The sequence below is a fragment of the Physella acuta genome, unplaced genomic scaffold (assembly GCF_028476545.2).
Source record: "Physella acuta isolate Inbredline_101_S28 unplaced genomic scaffold, ASM2847654v3 ptg000225l, whole genome shotgun sequence".
Lineage (NCBI taxonomy): Eukaryota > Metazoa > Mollusca > Gastropoda > Physidae > Physella > Physella acuta.
In genome coordinates, this window is record NW_026731744.1 from 992241 (window position 1) to 1019545 (window position 27305).

At 39.1% G+C, this 27305-nt stretch overlaps 1 protein-coding gene across 2 annotated transcripts in view; it reads right to left on the bottom strand.

Moving 5' to 3' along the window:
• Positions 1-1118: 1118 nt before the first annotated feature.
• Positions 1119-27305, bottom strand: part of LOC131937903 (uncharacterized) — a 39358-nt gene continuing 13171 nt past the window's right edge. Inside the window, exons 7-22 of one of the 2 annotated variants that reach the window (XM_059295614.1) lie at positions 24219-24305; positions 22036-22209; positions 21746-21862; positions 21444-21587; positions 17571-17777; positions 14994-15158; positions 14659-14785; positions 13423-13580; positions 12695-12775; positions 12258-12437; positions 10381-10453; positions 9628-9786; positions 9198-9371; positions 8390-8568; positions 7014-7191; positions 3436-5246 (exon numbers count right to left, since the gene is read on the bottom strand). In XM_059295614.1, the coding sequence (XP_059151597.1) occupies positions 4861-5246; positions 7014-7191; positions 8390-8568; positions 9198-9371; positions 9628-9786; positions 10381-10453; positions 12258-12437; positions 12695-12775; positions 13423-13580; positions 14659-14785; positions 14994-15158; positions 17571-17777; positions 21444-21587; positions 21746-21862; positions 22036-22209; positions 24219-24305 (2589 nt within the window). In that variant the 3' untranslated portion in view covers positions 3436-4860. Of the gene's footprint in view, positions 1218-3435; positions 5247-7013; positions 7192-8389; positions 8569-9197; positions 9372-9627; positions 9787-10380; positions 10454-12257; positions 12438-12694; positions 12776-13422; positions 13581-14658; positions 14786-14993; positions 15159-17570; positions 17778-21443; positions 21588-21745; positions 21863-22035; positions 22210-24218; positions 24306-27305 lie in introns of those variants that run through there. The other variant, XM_059295615.1, reaches the window with a different exon arrangement.

Below are 27305 nucleotides of genomic sequence, written 5' to 3' on the forward strand. Positions count from 1 at the left end.
CTTCTAGTCGTTTTGTGTGCTTCATAAACGCAGTGATCCGACCGACACAGTTCAAACGACATTGAGTAACGGGGTACCAGTGTGAAGACGTGTTGTGGGGTGTAGAGAGGCACAGAAGCAGAGTTTCTTCCAGGCATCTCTTCGGGGGGGGGGGGGGGGGGAATTTATGGTGGAATTTATATAGTAAACGTACACTTTTACTAGTGTCCGCCCCCCCCCCCCCCCCGGAGAAAAAAGTCTGGAAGAAACACTGCACAGAAGTGTGATGTGTTGGGTATAAGGGCAACAGAAGTCTGATGGTACTTGTGTTGGGTATAAGGGCAACAGAAGTCTGATGGTACTTGTGTTGGGTATAAGGGCAACAAAAGTCTGATGGTACTTGTGTTGGGTATAAGGGCAACAAAGCCCCTTTAACTGAAGTGATTGTGTATTCAACATAGCTTGCAGATCATGTCAGTGTTGACTGATGTGTATAGGGAGATTGATGTTTTTCTCATCTAAAATTATGTGTTAAAAAAGCTAATCAATTGTATTGTTAATTATCTAAACAGACTTGAAAAAACTGTGATTATAATTATAACAAATAATACTAATATTGCCACATAGCATCTTTGTACATGAAGTTGTAATAAAACTTAATGTACCATGTCACCGCATTATATGTTGTAATTTATCTGCCACCAAGTGTAATTACAATGGCAATAACCATTCATCATTGCCCTCAAATGAGCCACTGTTCAGAACTTTAATGTTGATTATATTTTCTGCACACCTATGTAAGAAATCATTCGTTTTTGTCATGTTATTTAAACAGATCACAAAGAGAGTGCTCTTTGTTCCCTTTTGTATAACTATGTTGTTGCTAAAATAAATAAACCTACCAACATACAGCTGGCTCCAACATTTCTTGTATAACTATGTTGTTTCTAAAATAAATAAACCTACCAACATACAGCTGGCTCCAACATTTCTTGTATAACTATGTTGTTGCTAAAATAAATAAACCTACCAACATACATCTGGTTCCAACATTTCTTGTAAATGTATGTTGTTGCTAAGTAAATGCCAGAAGCATACCAACCCACCATGGTCTTGACAACCAGCTGATTAGTGTAAGTCTTGTTTTCACGACCACTGGACACCCACTGGACATTCTGCTGGCCTTAACTTAGCTTGTGTTTCTATGAATCAGTGGTAGGCAATTTGTTCAGTACCTCCTGTGTAGGTGACATAGAATCATGAAAGTAGAAACAGTCATACAGATGGCAGTACATGATTGTCATAGAATCATGAAAGTAGAAACAATCATACAGATGGCAGTAAATGATTGTCATAGAATCATGAAAGTAGAAACAGTCATACAGATGGCAGTACATGATTGTCATAGAATCATGAAAGTAGAAACAATCATACAGAAGGCAGTACATGATTGTCATAGAATCATGAAAGTAGAAACAATCATACAGAAGGCAGTACATGATTGTCATAGAATCATGAAAGTAGAAACAATCATACAGATGGCAGCCACAGTGTTTAAATCTAGATACAATCAATATGACTGGACATTTATCATAATGATTGTCACCACATGTAACAAAAAGGTTGTAGTTATATAAAATTATAGTAGAAAAGATGTGGTAGGTTTATTTCAGATGAATAAACAAAAACAATGATATACAACTTTGATTGGCACTTGCTAAGTATGCAGATCATTTTTATTTTCTCGTATACAAAGTTTAGAGAAAGCATTGTAATCGTGCAAAAAAAAAATAATCGAGATTTGCTGAGATTTTTGCAAATCTCGATGTTTTACACCTCCATGAGTCAGAAAAACATAGTTTTGCAATCTTCTCCATATGACTGTGTGTGTGTATGTGTGTCTGTCTGTAAACACGATACCTTGAGTACCGTTACAGCTAGGTTGATGAAATTTCACATAAATGTATTATATCATTTTGTAGATCCTATCAACTTTTCAGCGATTTCCGACAACCGGAAGTGCAGTGTTTCTTCCAGACTTTTTTCTCCGGGGGGGGGGGGGGGGAGAGAGAGAGGGCACTTGATATTTTTGGGGGGGGGGGGGGGGGGGGGAACGGGACACTAATAAAAGTATATGTTGCTATATAAATTCCATTTCGTGCGGGGGCGGTAGACTTTCTGCAGGGGGGCTCTGCCCCCCCCCCCCCAAAGAGATGCCTGGAAGAAACTCTGCAGAAGTGGTACTTTTTCTACTTTCGATTTTTTCAAAAGCCTATAACTTGAATACAATTTCAGATAGATAAATGGAATTTCACTTATAAGTAAAAGATCTAATTCTCTACCTTCTATCAAATTTTGAGTAACTTCCGTTGACCAGAAGTAGTAATTTAGGCTATTTCCAATTTCTCAAAAATCAGCATGTGAATTTATAAAGTACTAATAATATTTCGCACTATTATACACATTTTATTTGGTGTTAACTTGGTGTGCAATTCTTTTTTCTTTGAGATTCTATTCTATTTTAAAAAGTTTAAGTAATTAAAAATGAATTTAAAATATTGTCTATATTTCGAGTTGCTATCCCCCGTAGGGTTATATAAGAATATTCGAGAAAGTTTAGGGGAGATCAGTCCCGCTTTATTTAAATACAAAAAAGAGACATGTTCATTATAATTATATAAATAAAACTTAATGCCTATAAACTTGAAATATCCAGTTGATTTTGTAACATACTAAAGTAATACAAGAGGCACATCATTAAATCCTTCACATTTCTACATTAGGCACGTAAGTCTTTTGTTGGAAATACTTTCTAATCTATTTCTAATCAAGTAGGCCTACAAACCATAAAATAAGGATAATTCATATGAATGAAAAATATTCAAACCATATTTATATTTTATTTTTATGTGTTTTATATCAACAAATTATTGGCCCCCACCAGCACCATTGGTTTTGCTTGTAACTGGTAAAGTAAAACAACCAAAGCAATACCTACCACATAACAAACCAAGAAGTGTAATATTAGTAATATACATAAACAAACATATAAAGAATAAAAAAAGTAAAATAAAATCTTTAAAAAAAATTGTGTATCCTTTGACTATCAGCTTAGTTTTATTTTGTGAACTGACTCAATATATCACCATCAATACATTTTTTAGTGTGCCTCAGTATTTGTAATCTCCCACCTGTTAGTAGTTACACAGAGGCCTACTCGCAAGCAGTGTTTCTTCCAGACTTTTTTCTCCGGGGGGGGGGGGGGGACACTAGAAATTTTCGGGGTGGTGGAGGGGGGGGGGGGACGACACTGTTAAAAGTATATATTTTCTATATAAATTATATAAATTTCATTTTGTTCGGGGGGGGGGGGGTAGAATTTTTTTGGGAGGGGCTTTGCCCCTACCCCCCCCCCCCCCCCCCCCCCCCAAGAGATGCCTGGAAGAAACTCTACTCACAAGCAACATTCCCTCTAAGGAGTAGCAAAATAAGTTGTGCATGCTGCGCATTGGTACACCTTATCAAAGATTGTGTTCTATAAAATGACTGAAGGTTTACAGCTACTGTGTGGCTGCCTGGCATTGGTACACCTTATCAAAGATTGTGTTCTACAAAATGACTGAAGGTTTACAGATACTGTGTGGCTGCCTGGCATTGGTACACCTTATCAAAGATTGTGTTCTACAAAATGACTGAAGGTTTACAGATACTGTGTGGCTCCATGGTATTGGTACACCTTATCAAAGATTGTGTTCTACAAAATGACTGAAGGTTTACAGCTACTGTGCAGGGCAGCTGTGAGGGAACTTTGTTGCACGTTCTATAGATTAGCTACATCAAACTATCAATGAAAGAATGAGCATACAAATAGAGAGAATCTGTGGATTCATTCATTTGTTCAAAGTACATTTACATGGACGGAAAACTCTGAGCAAACAATCTTAGGCTGTATATGATTGAGAGAGCAGACAATCTTAGCCTGATGATTGAGAGAGCAGACAATCTTAGCCTGATGATTGAGGGAGCAGACAAATGTTAGTCTGCTGACTGAGAAATCAGACAATCTTAGTCTGATGATTGAGAGAGCAGACAATCTTAGTCTGATGATTGAGAGAGCAGACAAATGTTAGTCTGATGATTGAGAGTGCAGACAAATGTTAGTCTGATGATTGAGAGTGCAGACAAATGTTAGTCTGATGATTGAGAGAGAGCAGACAATCTTAGTCTGATGATTGAGAGAGCAGACAATCTTAGTCTGATGATTGAGAGAGCAGACAAATGTTAGTCTGATGATTGAGAGTGCAGACAAATGTTAGTCTGATGATTGAGAGAGCAGACAATCTTAGTCTGATGATTGAGAGAGCAGACAATTTAAATGGGATGATTTAAGTATAATGTAAATGTTTTAATATCAGCTATAAAGCAATGGGAAAGAAATAATGTGTGTTAGATTCACATTTGACATATGTACATTTGACTTTATATAGCCATTTACAGTCAAACTGGCCTGAAACAATTATTTACAATTTAAGATCTCTGCATAGTCAATCTACATGCAAGCATCTGGTGCTACCTTCTAAGATTGTTTGACAACCTCCTGGATGTCACCACCTGTCCATGGAGTGTGTCACCACTTGTCCATGGAGGGTGTCACCACCTGTCCATGGAGGGTGTCACCACCAGTCTACGAAGACTATCACCATATGGCATTGTAAGTTGTCACAATTTTGGCTTTGCAGGTTGCAAGCATGTAGCATGGTGTTTATCACAAATAGAGTGAGTGGTATTAAACCTCTGAGCAGAAACATGTCCAATCATATAACAAAACAGGCAAATCAACATGTGTACAATATTTACATAAAAATCTAAATGATCAACAAGCTATAAGATGAGACAGACAGAACACTGCTTGACATGGACCTGTGTTACAGGGTTTCTGGCTTGCTGGGGCCCCCGGTGGGTGCTGCTGGTCTGGATGGGGGGTACAGCCTCGTGGCTGTCACTATAGCGAGACAGCATGACGTCCAGTGAGGGCTCGTAGTGGCTGGTCTGTCGGTGGTAGTCCACCTCACTCAGCGTGCTCATGCTGGTCCTGTAGTCAGAGAGTCTGTCAGACATGCGCTCTGTTTGCTGGGGCTCAGCCACCACAGTAGCATCAACACAGGGGCTCAGGTCTGGACTGGCATACAGGGAAACTCTCTGCACAATCTCCGTGTATTTGTCCATAAGGTCAGCGTGGACCCCAGTCCCACCATGTCCTCCAACACCTTGTACAAGAACAGAGCAGCAAGACATTTTATATCACAGCTAAAATCTTAGGTCACAAGAACAGAGCAGCAAGACATTTTATATCACAGCTAAAATCTTAGGTCACAAGAACAGAGCAGCAAGACATTTTATATCACAGCTAAAATCTTAGGTCACAAGAACAGAGCAGCAAGACATTTTATATCACAGCTAAAATCTTAGGTCACAAGAACAGAGCAGCAAGACATTTTATATCACAGCTAAAATCTTAGGTCACAAGAACAGAGCAGCAAGACATTTTATATCACAGCTAAAATCTTAGGTCACAAGAACAGAGCAGCAAGACATTTTATATCACAGCTAAAATCTTAGGTCACAAGAACAGAGCAGCAAGACATTTTATATCACAGCTAAAATCTTAGGTCACAAGAACAGAGCAGCAAGACATTTTATATCACAGCTAAAATCTTAGGTCACAAGAACAGAGCAGCAAGACATTTTATATCACAGCTAAAATCTTAGGTCACAAGAACAGAGCAGCAAGACATTTTATATCACAGCTAAAACCTTAGGTCACAAGAACAGAGCAGCAAGACATTTTATATCACAGTTAAAATCTTAGGTCACAAGAACAGAGCAGCAAGACATTTTATATCACAGCTAAAATCTTAGGTCACAAGAACAGAGCAGCAAGACATTTTATATCACAGTTAAAAACTTAGGTCACAAGAACAGAGCAGCAAGACATTTTATATCACAGTTAAAATCTTAGGTCACAAGAACAGAGCAGCAAGACATTTTATATCACAGCTAAAATCTTAGGTCACAAGAACAGAGCAGCAAGACATTTTATATCACAGCTAAAAACTTGGGTGGATTTCTAAAACAATTAAGCCATTTTATGTGCTAAAATAACGTCAGCCTTATGTGCCAACATTTAGAACTTCATTTAAAATGTCAATACAAGTGGCCCACGCTCATTGATGTGCCTACCTTTAAAGCCTCATATATCAGGCCAATATAACAAGTGGCCCACGCCCATTGATGTGGCCCACGCCCATTGATGTGGCCCAAGCTGATTGATGTGCCTACCTTTAAAGCCTCATATATCAGGCCAATACAACAAGTGGCCCACGCCCATTGATGTGGCCCACGCTGATTGATGTGTGGCCCAAGCTGATTGATGTGCCTACATTTAAAGCCTCATAAATCAGGCCAATACAACAAGTGGCCCACGCCCATTGATCGGGGCATCTAAGCACTGATGGATGGAGGCAGTTATCGCCTGGTGTTCTTTACCTGATTTGTTTACCTTTCAAATTGTTTAGATGATTTAACTTTCAAATTGTTTAGATGATTTACATTTCAAATTGTTTAGATGATTTACCTTTCAAATTGTTTAGATGATTTACCTTTCAAATTGTTTAGATGATTTACTTTTCAAATTGTTTAGATGATTTACCTTTCAAATTGTTTAGATGATTTAACTTTCAAATTGTTTAGATGATTTACCTTTCAACTTGTTTAGAAGATTTACCTTTCAAATTGTTTAGATGATTTACCTTTCAAATTGTTTAGATGATTTACCTTTCAAATTGTTTAGATGATTTACCTTTCAAATTGTTTAGATGATTTACCTTTCAAATTGTTTAGATGATTTACCTTACAAATTGTTTAGATGATTTACCTTTCAAATTGTTTAGATGATTTACCTTACAAATTGTTTAGATGATTTACCTTTCAAATTGTTTAGATGATTTACCTTTCAAATTGTTTAGATGATTTACCTTTCATGCTGATGTAAACTAGCCGTGAGAGGATGACAGCCATGCCCCCAGGTGGTGGCCAGCAGACGTTCTCCATGAGCACAGGGATGATTGGCTTATGTAACATGTCAGCCAGCCACAGCTCCCTGTTACACAGCTGGGAGGCAATGTACTTGGGTGTGATACAGGCAATCACCACCTGAGGACAGGGAGGTTAACTGTGGGTGCCAGCTGCTTGTACACACACCACATATGGTTTTACATTAAATATCTAGCTACATTCAACTAGTTATATTTTGTATTTATTCTTTTTACACTACAGCCTGCAATTTTGAAATTATTCCTTCAATAAGACAGTTTCTTATGATAGATAAAATGTATTCAACTTCAAATCAGTTTCTCAAATAAGGATGAAACCATCAACTAAGTTTACAAACAGGTGGCAAGCAATTTTATCACAGTATTTTTTGGTTTTTAAAAACATTTCAAGGAAACTTTTTTATAATAATAAAAAGTAAATTTAAAAATAAATATGCCCCGTTAAATTATGGCAACTAAATTACAGTAGACCAACAGCCTTATTTTATTTATCCTATTATTTAATAACCCCTTTCTCCTTCATCAACTGTGTCAAACCTAAGACAACACATTTTTTTAAACAACTAGAAATTATAGAGTTAAAATTATATATTTAAATTATAGCTCTGGTATGTTTAGGCGGGATGAAAACTGGTGTTCTGTAAAAACATAAACCGGGAGTGATCTCCCCTAAACTTTCTCGAATATTCTTATATAACACTACGGGGGATGGCAACTCGGGATATAGACATGATTTTTAATTACTTAAACTTTTTAAAATATAATGGAATCTCATAGAACAAAAGAATTGCGCACCAAGCAAACGACAAGCAAAATGTGTATAATAGTGCGGAATATTATTAGCACTTTATAAATTCACAAGCGTTTTTTGAGAAATTGGAAATGCGTAAATTACTACTTCCGGTCAACGGAAGTTACTCAAAATTTGATAGTTGGCAGAGAATTAGATGTTTTACTTACATGTGAAATTTCATTTATCTAACTGAAATAGTACTCCAGTTATAAGTTCTACTTACGGTTATCAGAAATTGCTCAAAAGTTGATACAGATCTACAAATTTGATATAAAACTTTTTTTAATGAAATTTCATCAACCTAGCTATAACGGTACTCAAGTTATTGTGTTTACAGACACACACACACACACACACAGACATACGGACAAGATTGCAAAAATATGTTTGCATGATTACAATACTTTCTCTATACTTCGTATACAAGAAAGTAAAAAGTGGGAAAGTTAAAACCGACATGTCTCCTAAATTAAATGAGTGTCTTAAAAAACAAGGAAACGCCTACTTTACAGCCTCGAAGGCCTTGGTCTATTTTGTTGGAGAGTTCATCTCCTCCACCCATCTGACCAATGTCCATCCAGCAGGAGTATCCAGATCTTTCTAAATAATTCCTGATTGATGCCACCTCATCCTGTACATCCCACTGGTAGCTCAGGAACACCTGAGGTCTTTCAAACTCATACTCTGGGGACAGTGGTCAGTCAATAGAATCATACTCTGAGGACAGTGGTCAGTCAATAGAATCATACTCTGAGGACAGAGGTCAGTCAATAGAATCATACTCTGAGGACAGAGGTCAGTCAATAGAATCATACTCTGGGGACAGTGGTCAGTCAATAGAATCATACTCTGAGGACAGTGGTCAGTCAATAGAATCATACTCTGAGGACAGTGGTCAGTCAATAGAATTATACTCTGAGGACAGTGGTCAGTCAATAGAATCATACTCTGAGGACAGAGGTCAGTCAATAGAATCATACTCTGAGGACAGTGGTCAGTCAATAGAATCATAATCTGAGGACAGAGGTCAGTTAATAGAATCATACTCTGAGGACAGTGGTCAGTCAATAGAATCATACTCTGAGGACAGAGGTCAGTCAATAGAATCATACTCTGAGGACAGTGGTCAGTCAATAGAATCATACTCTGAGGACAGTGGTCAGTCAATAGAATCATACTCTGAGTATAGGGTCAGTAAAGTGTTTAGACCAAAGAAATTTTGGTATAAAAATCTGACACAGTAATTCATTAGTGTAAGTTGACCTTTGTGGTAAACCTGACACTCCTGATGCTACTGAACTTTGGTAACTGACCTTTGGCCCGTGTGATGACCTCTATAACATCATGGCAGCCCAGCTGCTGCAAATAATGCATGAGAACATCAACAGACATGGTGGTGTTTCCTGATGTGACGATCCAGTCGGTCAGCAGGGCCAGAGAGGGGTTCAGGTCCTCATTAAGTAGGTCAATACGGTTTGGCTTGTAGCCTGGTGTACAACAATTTATTGGCATCAGCCAGCAAGTCACAGCTTGGTAATTGACTAATGTAGCCATATAGACTAGCCTGGTAATGAACTAATGTAGCCATATAGACTAGCCTGGTAATGAACTAATGTAGCCATATAGACTAGCCTGGTAATGAACTAATGTAGCCATATAGACTAGCCTGGTAATTAACTAATGTAGCCATATAGACTAGCCTGGTAATTGACCAATGTAGCCATATAAACTATTGCAGCCTACCCATAAGACGAGCTAGAGCCAGCCATCCTTGGTTATCTGAAGCTCCATTCAACAATTTGGCAGCTCCCTTCAACCAGCTAGGCAGGCTGGGAAAATGGCGCTCAATGTTGCCATGCCCAGCTTCTATTGACAATGGGGCTAGAATTGGTTCTTTGAATTCTGAAAACAAAATCTACCAGTGAACTGGGTGAATTAGGGGGGGGGAGAGAAAATAAAATCAATGCCTAACACTCTTTAGAAATGTCTAACAACTTGTAGCAGCAGAGTTATGTCAAGTCATGGTATAACAGAATTAATTATCATTAAAAAGTGTTTTTAATAAATCTAAGTATACTAGTCAGGATGGTAGTACAAGAAAACTGTTTAGATCAACACTGTAGGAGATAATACTGTTTGACACAACTACAGAAAGAAAATGTTCACCATTTGACTCAACTACAGAAAGAAAATGTTCACCATTTGACTCAACTACAGAAAGAAAATGTTCACCATTTGACTCAACTACAGAAAGAAAATGTTTACCATTGGACTCAACTACAGAAAGAAAATGTTTACCATTGGACTCAACTATAGAAAGAAAATGTTTACCATTTGACTCAACTATAGAAAGAAAATGTTTACCATTTGACAAAACTACAGAAAGAAAATGTTTACCATTGGACTCAACTATAGAAAGAAAATGTTTACCATTTGACTCAACTATAGAAAGAAAATGTTTACCATTTGACAAAACTACAGAAAGAAAATGTTTACCATTTGACTTTAATACTGGAAACCATTTCTTGAAAGACTCTGTTTTTATTCTTCGATGTCCACAACAAACTATCTGTATCATGAAAAAGTTAAGGTCAGGTTTATACAGTCACAGAAGGTCAGGTTTATACAGTCACAGAAGGTCAGGTTTATACAGTCACAGAAGGTCAGGTTTATACATCACAGAAGGTCAGGTTTATACATCACAGAAGGTCAGGTTTATACATCACAGAAGGTCAGGTTTATACAGTCACAGGTCAGGTTTATACAGTCACAGAAGGTCAGGTTTATACAGTCACAGAAGGTCAGGTTTATACAGTCACAGAAGGTCAGGTTTATACAGTCACAGGTCAGGTTTATACAGTCACACAAGGTCAGGTTTATACAGTCACAGAAGGTCAGGTTTATACATCACAGAAGGTCAGGTTTATACAGTCACAGGTCAGGTTTATACAGTCACACAAGGTCAGGTTTATACAGTCACAGAAGGTCAGGTTTATACATCATAGAAGGTCAGGTTTATACATCACAGAAGGTCAGGTTTATACATCACAGAAGGTCAGGTTTATACAGTCACAGAAGGTCAGGTTTATACAGTCACAGAAGGTCAGGTTTATACAGTCACAGAAGGTCAGGTTTATACATTTACAGAAGGTCAGGTTTATACATCACAGAAGGTCAGGTTTATACATCACAGAAGGTCAGGTTTATACAGTCACAGAAGGTCAGGTTTATACAGTCACAGAAGGTCAGGTTTATACATCACAGAAGGTCAGGTTTATACAGTCACAGAAGGTCAGGTTTATACATCACAGAAGGTCAGGTTTATACATCACAGAAGGTCAGGTTTATACAGTCACAGAAGGTCAGGTTTATACATCACAGAAGGTCAGGTTTATACATCACAGAAGGTCAGGTTTATACAGTTACAGAAGGTCAGGTTTATACAGTCACAGAAGGTCAGGTTTATACATCACAGAAGGTCAGGTTTATACAGTTACAGAAGGTCAGGTTTATACAAGGTCAGGTTTATACAGTCACAGAAGGTCAGGTTTATACAGTCACAGAAGGTCAGGTTTATACAGTCACAGAAGGTCAGGTTTATACATCACAGAAGGTCAGGTTTATACATCACAGAAGGTCAGGTTTATACAGTCACTGAAGGTCAGGTTTATACAGTCACAGAAGGTCAGGTTTATACAGTTACAGAAGGTCAGGTTTATACATCACAGAAGGTCAGGTTTATACAGTCACTGAAGGTCAGGTTTATACAGTCACAGAAGGTCAGGTTTATACAGTTACAGAAGGTCAGGTTTATACATCACAGAAGGTCAGGTTTATACAGTCACTGAAGGTCAGGTTTATACAGTTACAGAAGGTCAGGTTTATACATCACAGAAGGTCAGGTTTATACAGTCACTGAAGGTCAGGTTTATACATCACAGAAGGTCAGGTTTATACATCACAGAAGGTCAGGTTTATACAGTTACAGAAGGTCAGGTTTATACAGTCACAGAAGGTCAGGTTTATACAGTTACAGAAGGTCAGGTTTATACAGTTACAGAAGGTCAGGTTTATGTCAGGTTTATACAGTCACAGAAGGTCAGGTTTATACAGTCACAGAAGGTCAGGTTTATACAGTTACAGAAGGTCAGGTTTATACATCACAGAAGGTCAGGTTTATACATCACAGAAGAGGTTACTTGCCAACTAGACAATAACTCAAAGTAACAACAAGATTACAGCATCAAAGACAAATACCATCATCATAACAAAAACTATACAATATCTAGGACATACCAACCACAAACAACACTCAAATCCTATTAAACATAACAACTCTACAACTCCATATCAAGACTGAACAATGATCAAACCTGGTTTGCCAGACATTCATTTAAATCTAGAAAATGTAAACAATCGTCAGCTGTGCAGGCCTCAGCTTGGTGAAGGTTACAGATCCTGACACAGGGGCAGGGGAAACACAGCTTGTAGGAGAGGCGCTTCATCCATAGGACACGCAGGTCTGCTAAACAGCTCTCTAGCATGTGGTGGACCTACAGACATAAGGGGGAGCTACAAGTTAGACAATAGGTGCTTCATCCACAGGACACGCAGGTCTGCTAAACAGCTCTCTAGCATGTGGTGGACCTACAGACATAAGGGGGAGCTACAAGTTAGACAATGGGGGAGCTACAAGTTAGACAATAGCTGGAGCTATGGTGAGATCCAACTAACTAGGGCTGTAATAGAACTGTTTTGTTGTTAACCTAATGGCTGATACAAAACTAGTTTTATATCAAACAGTATTTACCATGGCGACCACATGGGGAGCTGGGCTAGTCTGGCGTTTAGAGGATGTTGCTTCTTTCTCTTTTACGTGCATCACAAGGATCTGATGTACAGATAAAATAAAATCCATTGAAATCATAAACACAAGGCAGGTATTAGTATTTAGTATAAACTTTTTAAAATGAGTGTGGTGTGCATCTAGTTACATTTATTCTGTGTAGGTGTGGACAGTGTAGTTAAATGTATCCTGTGTAGGTGTGTAGTTAAATGTATCCTGTGTAAGTGTGTAGTTACCTTTATCCTGTGTAGGTGTGGACAGTGTAGTTCAATGTATCCTGTGTAGGTGTGTAGTTAAATGTATCCTGTGTAAGTGTGTAGTTACCTTTATCCTGTGTGTGTAAGGTGTGTAGTTAAATGTATCCTGTGTAAGTGTGTAGTTAAATGTATCCTGTATAAGTGTGTAAGGTGTGTAGTTAAATGTATCCTGTATAAGTGTGTAAGGTGTGTAGTTAAATGTATCCTGTGTAGGTGTGTAGTTACCTTTATCCTGTGTGTGTAAGGTGTGTAGTTAAATTTGTCCTGTATAAGTGTGTAAGGTGTGTAGTTAAATGTATCCTGTGTAGGTGTGTAGTTACCTTTATCCTGTGTATGTGTGTAGTTACATTTTTTCTGTGGAGTGTAGTTAAATTTATCCTGTATAAGTGTGTCAGGTGTGTAGTTAAATGTATCCTGTGTAGAGTGTGTAGTTACCTTTATCCTGTGCAGGTGTGGGGGGCACATCTCAATGAGAAGGTCATGGTCAGGGTCAACAAATAGACGAGCTATACCCTGAGCCAGGTAGAGATCCCGTCCCCCATGCTCCTGTGACCACTGGATAGCCCTTGCTTGAATGCGGTGAAACAAACCCTCTGCCAAACAAGAAAATAAGTGCCAATAAATTACAAATATATTATATTTATATATATTTTTTTTTTAATATTTTTTTTGCTTGTCTCAAAAGAGGAAATAGAACTGTGAAATATTTTAAAACAAGATGAAGTCATGCAAAAAAATTGTTTAAAAAAAAAATCACATTTCAAACTAAATAACTTTAAGTAAAGGATGAGATTATATTTTACTAAAGACAATGATAGAATTTGTTTTATTATAACACTAAATACAATAATAGAATTTGTTTTATTATAACACTAAATACAATAATAGAATTTGTTTTGTTATAACCAGTATTTCAATTATATCAAAATAAATCTTCTTCATTTACACTTGTAAAATAAAAGCAATGGTAGCAAAATTTACCACAAACAACAAACCACAAACTCCTAAAGAGTTCAAATTAGTGTGTTTATTTTCTTAATTATAAAAGCACTTAAAATCTGGCTATTGTTTCACCCCATGGTTTTATTTTCTACTTTTTTGTTGGCTATTTAAATTTTGTAAACATTTACAGGTAAGTTGACATTAAAGTTTTTAAAACAATTTCCACTAAATTTAATCATTCAAAGCAAACCATTCTTGAGTTGACATCTCCCATAACTAAAAACATTTGCCTTCAACACAATGGACTTGAAGATGCTAAAATTACCACTTTATGACGGATAGAGCTATGGTTATTATCTAGCTGTCTTATCTTTTGCTAATGAACATAGTGTTCTTTATAAAGGTTTTAAATGACTTATTTAATATTTTGCTAGTAAATATAGTGATCTTAAAATAAACTTTTAAATGACTTAATATCTAATCAGATTAAAAATATTTATGCTCTTGTGTTGACATTAATTGTGCCAAAATTGATGTACAAGATTTGACCTGGACATTGGACCGAGATTGTATAAACAGTAAAAACTAGTTAGATCTATGGAGGTGGATTGCATGACGCTAAAGACAGACAAAACAAGGAGAGTTCAATCTCAGCTAGCCAAATAATGAGCTCGATTGTGATTAAGTCATTAAGGTGAAAGTTAATGACAAAAAATGATGGGGACTGACCTGGCAAAAAGCCATCAAAGTCAATGTAAAAGCTGGCATCAAAAGCAGTTTGAGCATACACAAGTCTCTTGTCTGGGCACTGGCTGAACCTCATGGGGACGTACCAGCTCCTGCTGATGTAGTAGCTCTGGGGAGGACATACAACAAAGTACTTGATACAACATCAAGTCTCACTCAGTGGGACTTGATACAACATAGTCACTCAGTGGGACTTGATACAACATCAAGTCTCACTCAGTGGGACTTGATACAATATAGTCTCAATAAGTGTGCATGCCATGCTGCACCCATGATATTAGACCTGTTCAGTACCATTTAAAATAAAACTTGCACACCTGACCAGATGGAGGCAATCTGGGACAAATCAAATCAAACTTGGACATCAACCCCAGCAGAAACACATGATGGTCAGTTGCTTCTGGCCAAATGCTGGACAACAGACTGTCCTCTAGAACACCATAGTTTACCAACAGATTCCATTTGTCAGCCATCAAGTTCCACTAAAAAACAAAAGTGTTTGTATCATTCAAAGATGTAAAAATAATGTTTATCTTGGGCCATAATTCTGGAACGTCTTTCAGTCAATGGGAGGGTGAATGGCAGTAATTTATCTTATCTTTACAGGGTTCCTACACCAAAGTGAACTTGAAATTCCAGGAGAATTCCAGGAGTTTTCCAGGAGAAAAACCAAAATTCCAGGACATAATTTAACCTATTAAAAAGCAACAACGACTTAACCCCGCGCTGAATGGATGGGAGTTTGACATTCCTTAATTAGGAAGTGGTCTTTATAAAATGCTATGTAACATAGCATTTGTAATTTTTAAAAGTAACTGTTTCTAAACCATTTAGTTTAGTTAAAGTAGATTCAATTTTGCACCCCACCCCTCCCATTTATAAATTGTTATTCATAAAATTGCTATCTCCTCTCCCCCCCCCCCCTTTGGAAAATGTGGTGGCACATTTTACCAGTCACTATCCTGTAACAATTTTTATCTTTGTACTACACAATTGAGGTAGAGAAAATTTGAATCAGTGCGTAGTCTTGTAGCAGTTTATTTTCTTAACTTTGACTGTGTATGATTCAATACTTCAGCATAAAATGAGCTTTTTGTAAAAAAATTTTTTTATCCCTTTTCATCAGCCCCCCCCTCCCCCCCACTTATGCCAATGAGTAGTTAAATATATAAATGTGACACTTCTTAAACAACTAAATAACAGTTCTTCTTTATTATCCCCCCCCCCCCCCCACCCAAAAAAAAGTAAAATTTCACAACTTTAAAAATATTAGAAAACAATTTTAGCAATAAACTAATTTAAAATGTTAATCAATTATATGTTTGCACTTTTATTTTCAATTCAATGATTACTGAAATAGTGTGAGTAAATTCACTTAGTAAAATAATTATAAATTAATTTAGATGTTTGCTACTGAGAAACATATTGAGCCTAGCAATCATAGCTACATCCCAGTGTCAAGTGACTTAACCCCTCACCAATGACATCAACGGTACTAACAATGTCAATTGTAAACAAACAGAACAGCTGCAACCATGTCCTGTCTTTTAAAAATGGACATGGCATTGTGATTTAAATGGGAGTCTTCAACAGTAAATAGCCTAACTGTAATTTTAACTTTTTATCATTTAATGAACAAGTAGACCAACCTGAGTAGCTTAGATTTGTCCTACTAAAAATAAACTGTATTTTGGAAATAACGTCACGCTTTTTTTGATGATTTTACCCCCCCCCCCCCCCTTCCGGCCCATCTGAACCACCCCGCATCACACACCGTCACAAAATTACGCCCCCCCCCCCCTCCCTACGAGTGTGACGTCATTTATGGACGACCCCTAATACTTGAAAAATTAAAAATATTTCAGCCAAAAATAGAATTTCAGATAGTTGTTTTTTTTTTGCCGGTAGAGTATTTTTTCCTCCAGCTAGACACCGTTGCGCGGGGTCAGTTTGAGTTCATCTAAGCTTACAGTTGGCCTGTAGTATACTGCTGATGACATCACTAGCGGGTCACACAGAGTTCACTTCATGTACCCAACCAGCGGTCCTCCCTCCCCCACCCTGTCGTGGGAAAGAAACTGAGATGGGAGGGTGGTAGTATTACAACTCGCATGTAAAAATAGAAAGTAAATCTAGAGCCTATCGGACTGTAGATTCAAATTAGCTGCGCAAAACTAGATTTTGGCCTAGGCCTACTCAAAATTTCCAATTTTAAAAAAGTCAGGCCTATTAAACAGAGCCGCACACATAGAAAGACGTGAGAAAAAAAATTAAACCAAACCCACATGTTAAAGACAGCTTTAGGTCTATATTTTAAAATGTGTGCCTTGTAACGCGAAGAATTGAAAAGGCAGAACATTTTTACTTGGGCGGTCAGATCTGATTACCTAGAAATCTAACGCGCGAAAAAATATTCGCTAAAATTATCGATGCGAGTAAAATTCCAGGAGAAATGTTAAAATTCCAGGAGAAATGTTAAAATTCCAGGAGAATTCCAGGACTTTTCTGGTTTTTTGAAATTCCAGGAGAATTCCAGGACATCCTGGAATTTCAGGAGGCCGCAGGAACCCTGTCTTTAGGAGGGCGGGTGGCATAACTTACCTTCTCTTTAGAAGGGTAGGTGGCATAACTTACCTTCTCTTAGGAGTGTGAGCAGCATAACTTACCTTCTCTTTAGGAGGGTGGGTGGCATAACTTACCTTCTCTTAGGAGTGTGAGCAGCATAACTTACCTTCTCTTTAGGAGGGTGGGTGGCATAACTTACCTTCTCTTAGGAGTGTGAGCAGCATAACTTACCTTCTCTTTAGGAGGGTGGGTGGCATAACTTACCTTCTCTTAGGAGTGTGAGCAGCATAACTTACCTTCTCTTTAGGAGGGTGGGTTGCATAACTTACCTTCTCTTTAGGAGGGTGGGTTGCAGTAATCTGCTTGAACATGTTGATAAGCCACTGGGGGTTGAGTACAACTGTGTTACTGAGGACATAATCTGTGGTCACATGTGTCCCATAGTAAATCAAAGTTCCCAGGTCATGGTAAAAGTTGAGCAGTGCCTGGACTTCACTGGGCTGGTCAATCTTGTGGTTTACAGCTATCTCAAACACCTACAAACAACACTTTAGTTACTGGACAAGTCAAGTGTAGGTGTGATGTTTACCTGGTTGTAAGAAGCAAGGTGTGATGTTTACCTGGTTGTAAGAAGCAAAGTGTGATGTTTACCTGGTTGTAAGAAGCAAAGTGTGATGTTTACCTGGTTGTAAGAAGCAAAGTGTGATGCTTACCTGGTTGTAAGAAGCAAAGTGTGATGTTTACCTGGTTGTAAGAAGCAAAGTGTGATGTTTACCTGGTTGTAAGAAGCAAAGTGTGATGTTTACCTGGTTGTAAGAAGCAAAGTGTGATGATGTTTACCTGGTTGTAAGAAGCAAAGTGTGATGATGTTTACCTGGTTGTAAGAAGCAAAGTGTGATGTTTACCTGGTTGTAAGAAGCAAAGTGTGATGTTTACCTGGTTGTAAGAAGCAAATTGTGATGTTTACCTGGTTGTAAGAAGCAAAGTAAGATGTTTACCTGGTTGTAAGAAGCAAAGTGTGATGATGTTTACCTGGTTGTAAGAAGCAAAGTGTGATGTTTACCTGGTTGTAAGAAGCAAAGTGTGATGATGTTTACCTGGTTGTAAGAAGCAAAGTGTGATGTTTACCTGGTTGTAAGAAGCAAAGTGTGATGTTTACCTGGTTGTAAGAAGCAAAGTGTGATGTTTACCTGGTTGTAAGAAGCAAAGTGTGATGTTTACCTGGTTGTAAGAAGCAAAGTGTGATGATGTTTACCTGGTTGTAAGAAGCAAAGTGTGATGATGTTTACCTGGTTGTAAGAAGCAAAGTGTGATGTTTACCTGGTTGTATGAAGCAAAAGTCTGATGTTTACCTGGTTGTAAGAAGCAAAGTGTGATGTTTACCTGGTTGTAAGAAGCAAATTGTGATGTTTACCTGGTTGTAAGAAGCAAAGTAAGATGTTTACCTGGTTGTAAGAAGCAAAGTGTGATGATGTTTACCTGGTTGTAAGAAGCAAAGTGTGATGTTTACCTGGTTGTAAGAAGCAAAGTGTGATGATGTTTACCTGGTTGTAAGAAGCAAAGTGTGATGTTTACCTGGTTGTAAGAAGCAAAGTATGATGTTTACCTGGTTGTAAGAAGCAAAGTGTGATGTTTACCTGGTTGTAAGAAGCAAAGTGTGATGTTTACCTGGTTGTAAGAAGCAAAGTGTGATGTTTACCTGGTTGTAAGAAGCAAAGTGTGATGTTTACCTGGTTGTAAGAAGCAAGGTGTGATGTTTACCTGGTTGTAAGAAGCAAAGTGTGATGTTTACCTGGTTGTAAGAAGCAAAGTGTGATGCTTACCTGGTTGTATAAAGCAAAGTGTGATGTTTACCTGGTTGTATGAAGCAGAGTGTGATGTTTACCTGGTTGTAAGAAGCAAAGTGTGATGTTTACCTGGTTGTAAGAAGCAAAGTGTGATGTTTACCTGGTTGTAAGAAGCAAAGTGTGATGTTTACCTGGTTGTAAGAAGCAAAGTGTGATGTTTACCTGGTTGTAAGAAGCAAAGTGTGATGTTTACCTGGTTGTAAGAAGCAAAGTGTGATGATGTTTACCTGGTTGTAAGAAGCAAAGTGTGATGATGTTTACCTGGTTGTAAGAAGCAAAGTGTGATGTTTACCTGGTTGTAAGAAGCAAAGTGTGATGTTTACCTGGTTGTAAGAAGCAAATTGTGATGTTTACCTGGTTGTAAGAAGCAAAGTAAGATGTTTACCTGGTTGTAAGAAGCAAAGTGTGATGATGTTTACCTGGTTGTAAGAAGCAAAGTGTGATGTTTACCTGGTTGTAAGAAGCAAAGTGTGATGATGTTTACCTGGTTGTAAGAAGCAAAGTGTGATGTTTACCTGGTTGTAAGAAGCAAAGTGTGATGTTTACCTGGTTGTAAGAAGCAAAGTGTGATGTTTACCTGGTTGTTAGAAGCAAAGTGTGATGATGTTTACCTGGTTGTAAGAAGCAAAGTGTGATGATGTTTACCTGGTTGTAAGAAGCAAAGTGTGATGTTTACCTGGTTGTATGAAGCAAAGTCTGATGTTTAGTGGTTGTAAGAAGCAAAGTGTGATGTTTACCTGGTTGTAAGAAGCAAAGTGTGATGTTTACCTGGTTGTAAGAAGCAAAGTAAGATGTTTACCTGGTTGTAAGAAGCAAAGTGTGATGATGTTTACCTGGTTGTAAGAAGCAAAGTGTGATGTTTACCTGGTTGTAAGAAGCAAAGTGTGATGATGTTTACCTGGTTGTAAGAAGCAAAGTGTGATGTTTACCTGGTTGTAAGAAGCAAAGTATGATGTTTACCTGGTTGTAAGAAGCAAAGTGTGATGTTTACCTGGTTGTAAGAAGCAAAGTGTGATGTTTACCTGGTTGTAAGAAGCAAAGTGTGATGTTTACCTGGTTGTAAGAAGCAAAGTGTGATGTTTACCTGGTTGTAAGAAGCAAAGTGTGATGTTTACCTGGTTGTAAGAAGCAAAGTAAGATGTTTACCTGGTTGTAAGAAGCAAAGTGTGATGATGTTTACCTGGTTGTAAGAAGCAAAGTGTGATGTTTACCTGGTTGTAAGAAGCAAAGTGTGATGATGTTTACCTGGTTGTAAGAAGCAAAGTGTGATGTTTACCTGGTTGTAAGAAGCAAAGTATGATGTTTACCTGGTTGTAAGAAGCAAAGTGTGATGTTTACCTGGTTGTAAGAAGCAAAGTGTGATGTTTACCTGGTTGTAAGAAGCAAAGTGTGATGTTTACCTGGTTGTAAGAAGCAAAGTGTGATGTTTACCTGGTTGTAAGAAGCAAAGTGTGATGTTTACCTGGTTGTAAGAAGCAAGGTGTGATGTTTACCTGGTTGTAAGAAGCAAATTGTGATGTTTACCTGGTTGTAAGAAGCAAAGTAAGATGTTTACCTGGTTGTAAGAAGCAAAGTGTGATGATGTTTACCTGGTTGTATGAAGCAGAGTGTGATGTTTACCTGGTTGTAAGAAGCAAAGTGTGATGATGTTTACCTGGTTGTAAGAAGCAAAGTGTGATGTTTACCTGGTTGTAAGAAGCAAAGTGTGATGTTTACCTGGTTGTAAGAAGCAAAGTGTGATGATGTTTACCTGGTTGTAAGAAGCAAAGTGTGATGATGTTTACCTGGTTGTAAGAAGCAAAGTGTGATGTTTACCTGGTTGTAAGAAGCAAAGTGTGATGATGTTTACCTGGTTGTAAGAAGCAAAGTGTGATGTTTACCTGGTTGTAAGAAGCAAAGTGTGATGTTTACCTGGTTGTAAGAAGCAAAGTGTGATGATGTTTACCTGGTTGTAAGAAGCAAAGTGTGATGTTTACCTGGTTGTAAGAAGCAAGGTGTGATGTTTACCTGGTTGTAAGAAGCAAAGTGTGATGTTTACCTGGTTGTAAGAAGCAAAGTGTGATGTTTACCTAGTTGTAAGAAGCAAAGTGTGATGTTTACCTGGTTGTAAGAGGCAAAGTGTGATGTTTACCTGGTTGTAAGTGTGATGTTTACCTGGTTGTATGAAGCAAAGTGTGATGTTTACCTGGTTGTAAGAAGCAAGGTGTGATGTTTACCTGGTTGTAAGTGTGATGTTTACCTGGTTGTATGAAGCAAAGTGTGATGTTTACCTGGTTGTAAGAAGCAAGGTGTGATGTTTACCTGGTTGTAAGAAGCAAAGTGTGATGTTTACCTGGTTGTAAGTGTGATGTTTACCTGGTTGTAAGAAGCAAAGTGTATGCTGTGGTCTGCCTGTGTGGTGATCTCTTGTTCAAACCTCAGCCACTTGATTGGCATCTGCTCCCCTATGTAGGCCTGTCTGCTGCAGATGTGCTCTATGTCTTCTCGCAACTGACACACCTGAGGACAGACAGGTGTATTTTTACATTGAGCTTAATACTAATAGTGCTTAATGTTTTACGAGGGTTTAATCTGCATATAAATTTACAGGGTGCAGAAAAAGAGTGGTTCTTTTTTTCGATGGTCTTATCAATACTGTGGGTATGTCTGCAACCAACCTGATCATCCTCCCCAGATTCTGTGTTGTTCTCTACTGCATAGAATGGCAGCACTATATGCTGGCTGTAAGGCTTGCCCACTAAAAATTCTTGAATCTGGGAAAATTTCTCTTCAACCTAAAGAGTGAAATAAATACAAAGAAAATGAACAAAGTGGATGGGAGAATATCTGTCATAGTTACATCAAACACGTTGTAGTCAAAGATAAAGAATGTGGATGGGAGAATATCTCTGTCATAGTTACATCAAACACGTTGTAGTCAAAGATAAGGAATATGGATGCTACTGACCATTTGGAGTCTAAGAATGGGGTCAGGATGTAGACTGTCCCTGTGAGTGCCTACAATAAAGACAGGGGGTGAGAGGGCAGTGTTGTCCAGCTTGTTCCTGGTGTTCTCTGCTGCATGTGCATGAATGGATCTCATCCAGAAGTCCATGTACTCCAGGGTGCTCATGGGACGCATCTGATGGAGACATTGGTATATCTTGTTAGACTTGGTCATGTCAAACATCAAGTAGTGACAGGTCAAACATCAAGTTGTGACAGGTCAAACATCAAGTTGTGACAGGTCAAACATCAAGTAGTGACAGGTTAAACATCAAGTAGTGACAGGTCAAACATCAAGTAGTGACAGGTCAAACATCAAGTTGTGACAGGTCAAACATCAAGTTGTGACAGGTCAAACATCAAGTTGTGACATGTCAAACATCAAGTAGTGACAGGTCAAACATCAAGTAGTGACAGGTCAAACATCAAGTAGTGACAGGTCAAACATCAAGTTGTGACAGGTTATGACATCAAGTAGTGACAGGTCAAACATCAAGTTGTGACAGGTTATGACATCAAGTAGTGACAGGTCAAACATCAAGTAGTGACAGGTCAAACATCAAGTAGTGACAGGTCAAACATCAAGTAGTGACAGGTCAAACATCAAGTAGTGACAGGTAAAACATCAAGTTGTGACAGGTCAGACATCAAGTTGTGACAGGTCAAACATCAAGTTGTGACAGGTCAAACATCAAGTAGTGACATGTCAAACATCAAGTAGTGACAGGTCAAACATCAAGTAGTGACAGGTCAAACATCAAGTTGTGACAGGTCAAACATCAAGTAGTGACAGGTCAAACATCAAGTAGTGACAGGTCAAACATCAAGTAGTGAAAGGTCAGACATCAAGTAGTGACAGGTCAAACATCAAGTAGTGACAGGTCAAACATCAAGTTGTGACAGGTCAAACATCAAGTTGTGACAGGTCAAACATCAAGTTGTGACAGGTCAGACATCAAGTAGTGACAGGTCAAACATCAAGTAGTGACAGGTCAAACATCAAGTAGTGACAGGTCAAACATCAAGTAGTGACAGGTCAAACATCAAGTAGTGACAGGTCAAACATCAAGTTGTGACAGGTCAAACATCAAGTAGTGACAGGTCAAACATCAAGTAGTGACAGGTCAAACATCAAGTAGTGACAGGTCAAACATCAAGTAGTGACAGGTCAAACATCAAGTAGTGACAGGTCAAACATCAAGTAGTGACAGGTCAGACATCAAGTAGTGACAGGTCAAACATCAAGTAGTGACAGGTCAAACATCAAGTAGTGACAGGTCAAACATCAAGTAGTGACAGGTCAAACATCAAGTAGTGACAGGTCAAACATCAAGTAGTGACAGGTCAAACATCAAGTAGTGACAGGTCAAACATCAAGTAGTGACAGGTCAAACATCAAGTTGTGACAGGTCAAACATCAAGTTGTGACAGGTCAAACATCAAGTAGTGACAGGTCAAACATCAAGTTGTGACAGGTCAAACATCAAGTAGTGACAGGTCAGACATCAAGTAGTGACAGGTCAAACATCAAGTTGTGACAGGTCAAACATCAAGTAGTGACAGGTCAAACATCAAGTTGTGACAGGTCAATCATCAAGTAGTGACAGGTCAAACATCAAGTAGTGACAGGTCAAACATCAAGTAGTGACAGGTCAAACATCAAATAGTGACAGGTCAAACATCAAGTAGTGACAGGTCAAACATCAAGTAGTGACAGGTCAAACATCAAGTAGTGACAGGTCAAACATCAAGTTGTGACAGGTCAAACATCAAGTAGTGACAGGTCAAACATCAAGTAGTGACAGGTCAAACATCAAGTTGTGACAGGTCAAACATCAAGTAGTGACAGGTCAAACATCAAGTAGTGACAGGTCAAACATCAAGTAGTGACAGGTCAAACATCAAGTTGTGACAGGTCAAACATCAAGTAGTGACAGGTCAAACATCAAGTTGTGACAGGTCAGACATCAAGTAGTGACAGGTCAGACATTACTGTTATGCAATGAGTCCTCTAAGCTGTGCAGTTGCAAGACGACACTGACATTTGTAAATAACACATAACCTTCCATGACAGCAAGATATTTTGCACACAAGTTATCCATGGACAATCTAGACATAATATGGAACAAAGTAAACAGAGAGCACCTTGTCATTGTTGTTGATGGATTTCTTGTTGACGTCATCACACAGATTGAACACAATGCAATAGACAGCACGGGAGGTGAGAAAGACCTGGGGAAGAGATTATACACTGTCATCTTGTGTAACTGTGTCAAGCTACCTGAGAGATTTCATCTGTGTCACCTGTACCTGGGTAGTACAGAATGTCCAGTAAACAACTCACCTGGTGGGTAGTACAGAATGTCCAGTAAACAACTCACCTGGTGGGTAGTACAGAATGTCCAGTAAACTCACCTGGTGGGTAGTACAGAATGTCCAGTAAACAACTCACCTGGTGGGTAGTACAGAATGTCCAGTAAACTCACCAGGTGGGTAGTACAGAATGTCCAGTAAACAACTCACCTGGTGGGTAGTACAGAATGTCCAGTAAACAACTCACCAGGTGGGTAGTACAGAATGTCCAGTAAACAACTCACCTGGTGGGTAGTACAGAATGTCCAGTAAACAACTCACCTGGTGGGTAGTACAGAATGTCCAGTAAACTCACCTGGTGGGTAGTACAGAATGTCCAGTAAACAACTCACCTGGTGGGTAGTACAGAATGTCCAGTAAACTCACCTGGTGGGTAGTACAGAATGTCCAGTAAACAACTCACCTGGTGGGTAGTACAGAATGTCCAGTAAACAACTCACCTGGTGGGTAGTACAGAATGTCCAGTAAACAACTCACCTGGTGGGTAGTACAGAATGTCCAGCCAACAACTCACCAGGTGGGTAGTACAGAATGTCCAGTAAACAACTCACCTGGTGGGTAGTACAGAATGTCCAGTAAACTCACCTGGTGGGTAGTACAGAATGTCCAGTAAACAACTCACCTGGTGGGTAGTACAGAATGTCCAGTAAACAACTCACCTGGTGGGTAGTACAGAATGTCCAGTAAACAACTCACCTGGTGGGTAGTACAGAATGTCCAGTAAACAACTCACCAGGTGGGTAGTACAGAATGTCCAGTAAACAACTCACCTGGTGGGTAGTACAGAATGTCCAGTAAACAACTCACCTGGTGGGTATTACAGAATGTCCAGTAAACAACTCACCTGGTGGGTAGTACAGAATGTCCAGTAAACAACTCATCTGGTGGGTAGTACAGAATGTCCAGTAAACAACTCATCTGGTGGGTAGTACAGAATGTCCAGTAAACAACTCACCTGGTGGGTAGTACAGAATGTCCAGTAAACTCACCTGGTGGGTAGTACAGAATGTCCAGTAAACAACTCACCTGGTGGGTAGTACAGAATGTCCAGTAAACTCACCAGGTGGGTAGTACAGAATGTCCAGTAAACAACTCACCTGGTGGGTAGTACAGAATTCCAGTAAACAACTCACCTGGTGGGTAGTACAGAATGTCCAGTAAACTCACCTGGTGGGTAGTACAGAATGTCCAGTAAACAACTCACCAGATGGGTAGTACAGAATGTCCAGTAAACAACTCACCAGGTGGGTAGTACAGAATGTCCAGTAAACACCTCACCAGGTGGGTAGTACAGAATGTCCAGTAAACAACTCATCTGGTGGGTAGTACAGAATGTCCAGTAAACAACTCACCTGGTGGGTAGTACAGAATGTCCAGTAAACAACTCACCTGGTGGGTAGTACAGAATGTCCAGCCAACAACTCACCAGGTGGGTAGTACAGAATGTCCAGTAAACAACTCACCTGGTGGGTAGTACAGAATGTCCAGTAAACAACTCACCTGGTGGGTAGTACAGAATTCCAGTAAACAACTCACCTGGTGGGTAGTACAGAATGTCCAGTAAACTCACCTGGTGGGTAGTACAGAATGTCCAGTAAACAACTCACCAGATGGGTAGTACAGAATGTCCAGTAAACAACTCACCAGGTGGGTAGTACAGAATGTCCAGTAAACACCTCACCAGGTGGGTAGTACAGAATGTCCAGTAAACAACTCATCTGGTGGGTAGTACAGAATGTCCAGTAAACAACTCACCTGGTGGGTAGTACAGAATGTCCAGTAAACAACTCACCTGGTGGGTAGTACAGAATGTCCAGCCAACAACTCACCAGGTGGGTAGTACAGAATGTCCAGTAAACAACTCACCTGGTGGGTAGTACAGAATGTCCAGTAAACAACTCACCTGGTGGGTAGTACAGAATGTCCAGTAAACTCACCAGGTGGGTAGTACAGAATGTCCAGTAAACTCACCTGGTGGGTAGTACAGAATGTCCAGTAAACAACTCACCTGGTGGGTAGTACAGAATGTCCAGTAAACAACTCACCTGGTGGGTAGTACAGAATGTCCAGTAAACTCACCTGGTGGGTAGTACAGAATGTCCAGTAAATAACTCATCTGGTGGGTAGTACAGAATGTCCAGTAAACAACTCACCAGGTGGGTAGTACAGAATGTCCAGTAAACAACTCACCTGGTGGGTAGTACAGAATGTCCAGTAAACTCACCAGGTGGTTAGTACAGAATGTCCAGTAAACTCACCTGGTGGGTAGTACAGAATGTCCAGTAAACAACTCACCTGGTGGGTAGTACAGAATGTCTAGTAAACAACTCACCTGGTGGGTAGTACAGAATGTCCAGTAAACTCACCTGGTGGGTAGTACAGAATGTCCAGTAAACAACTCACCTGGTGGGTAGTACAGAATGTCCAGTAAACAACTCACCAGGTGGGTAGTACAGAATGTCCAGTAAACAACTCACCTGGTGGGTAGTACAGAATGTCCAGTAAACAACTCACCTGGTGGGTAGTACAGAATGTCCAGTAAACTCACCTGGTGGGTAGTACAGAATGTCCAGTAAACAACTCACCAGGTGGGTAGTACAGAATGTCCAGTAAACAACTCACCTGGTGGGTAGTACAGAATGTCCAGTAAACAACTCACCAGGTGGGTAGTACAGAATGTCCAGTAAACAACTCACCTGGTGGGTAGTACAGAATGTCCAGTAAACAACTCACCAGGTGGGTAGTACAGAATGTCCAGCCAACAACTCACCAGGTGGGTAGTACAGAATGTCCAGTAAACAACTCACCAGGTGGGTAGTACAGAATGTCCAGTAAACAACTCACCTGGTGGGTAGTACA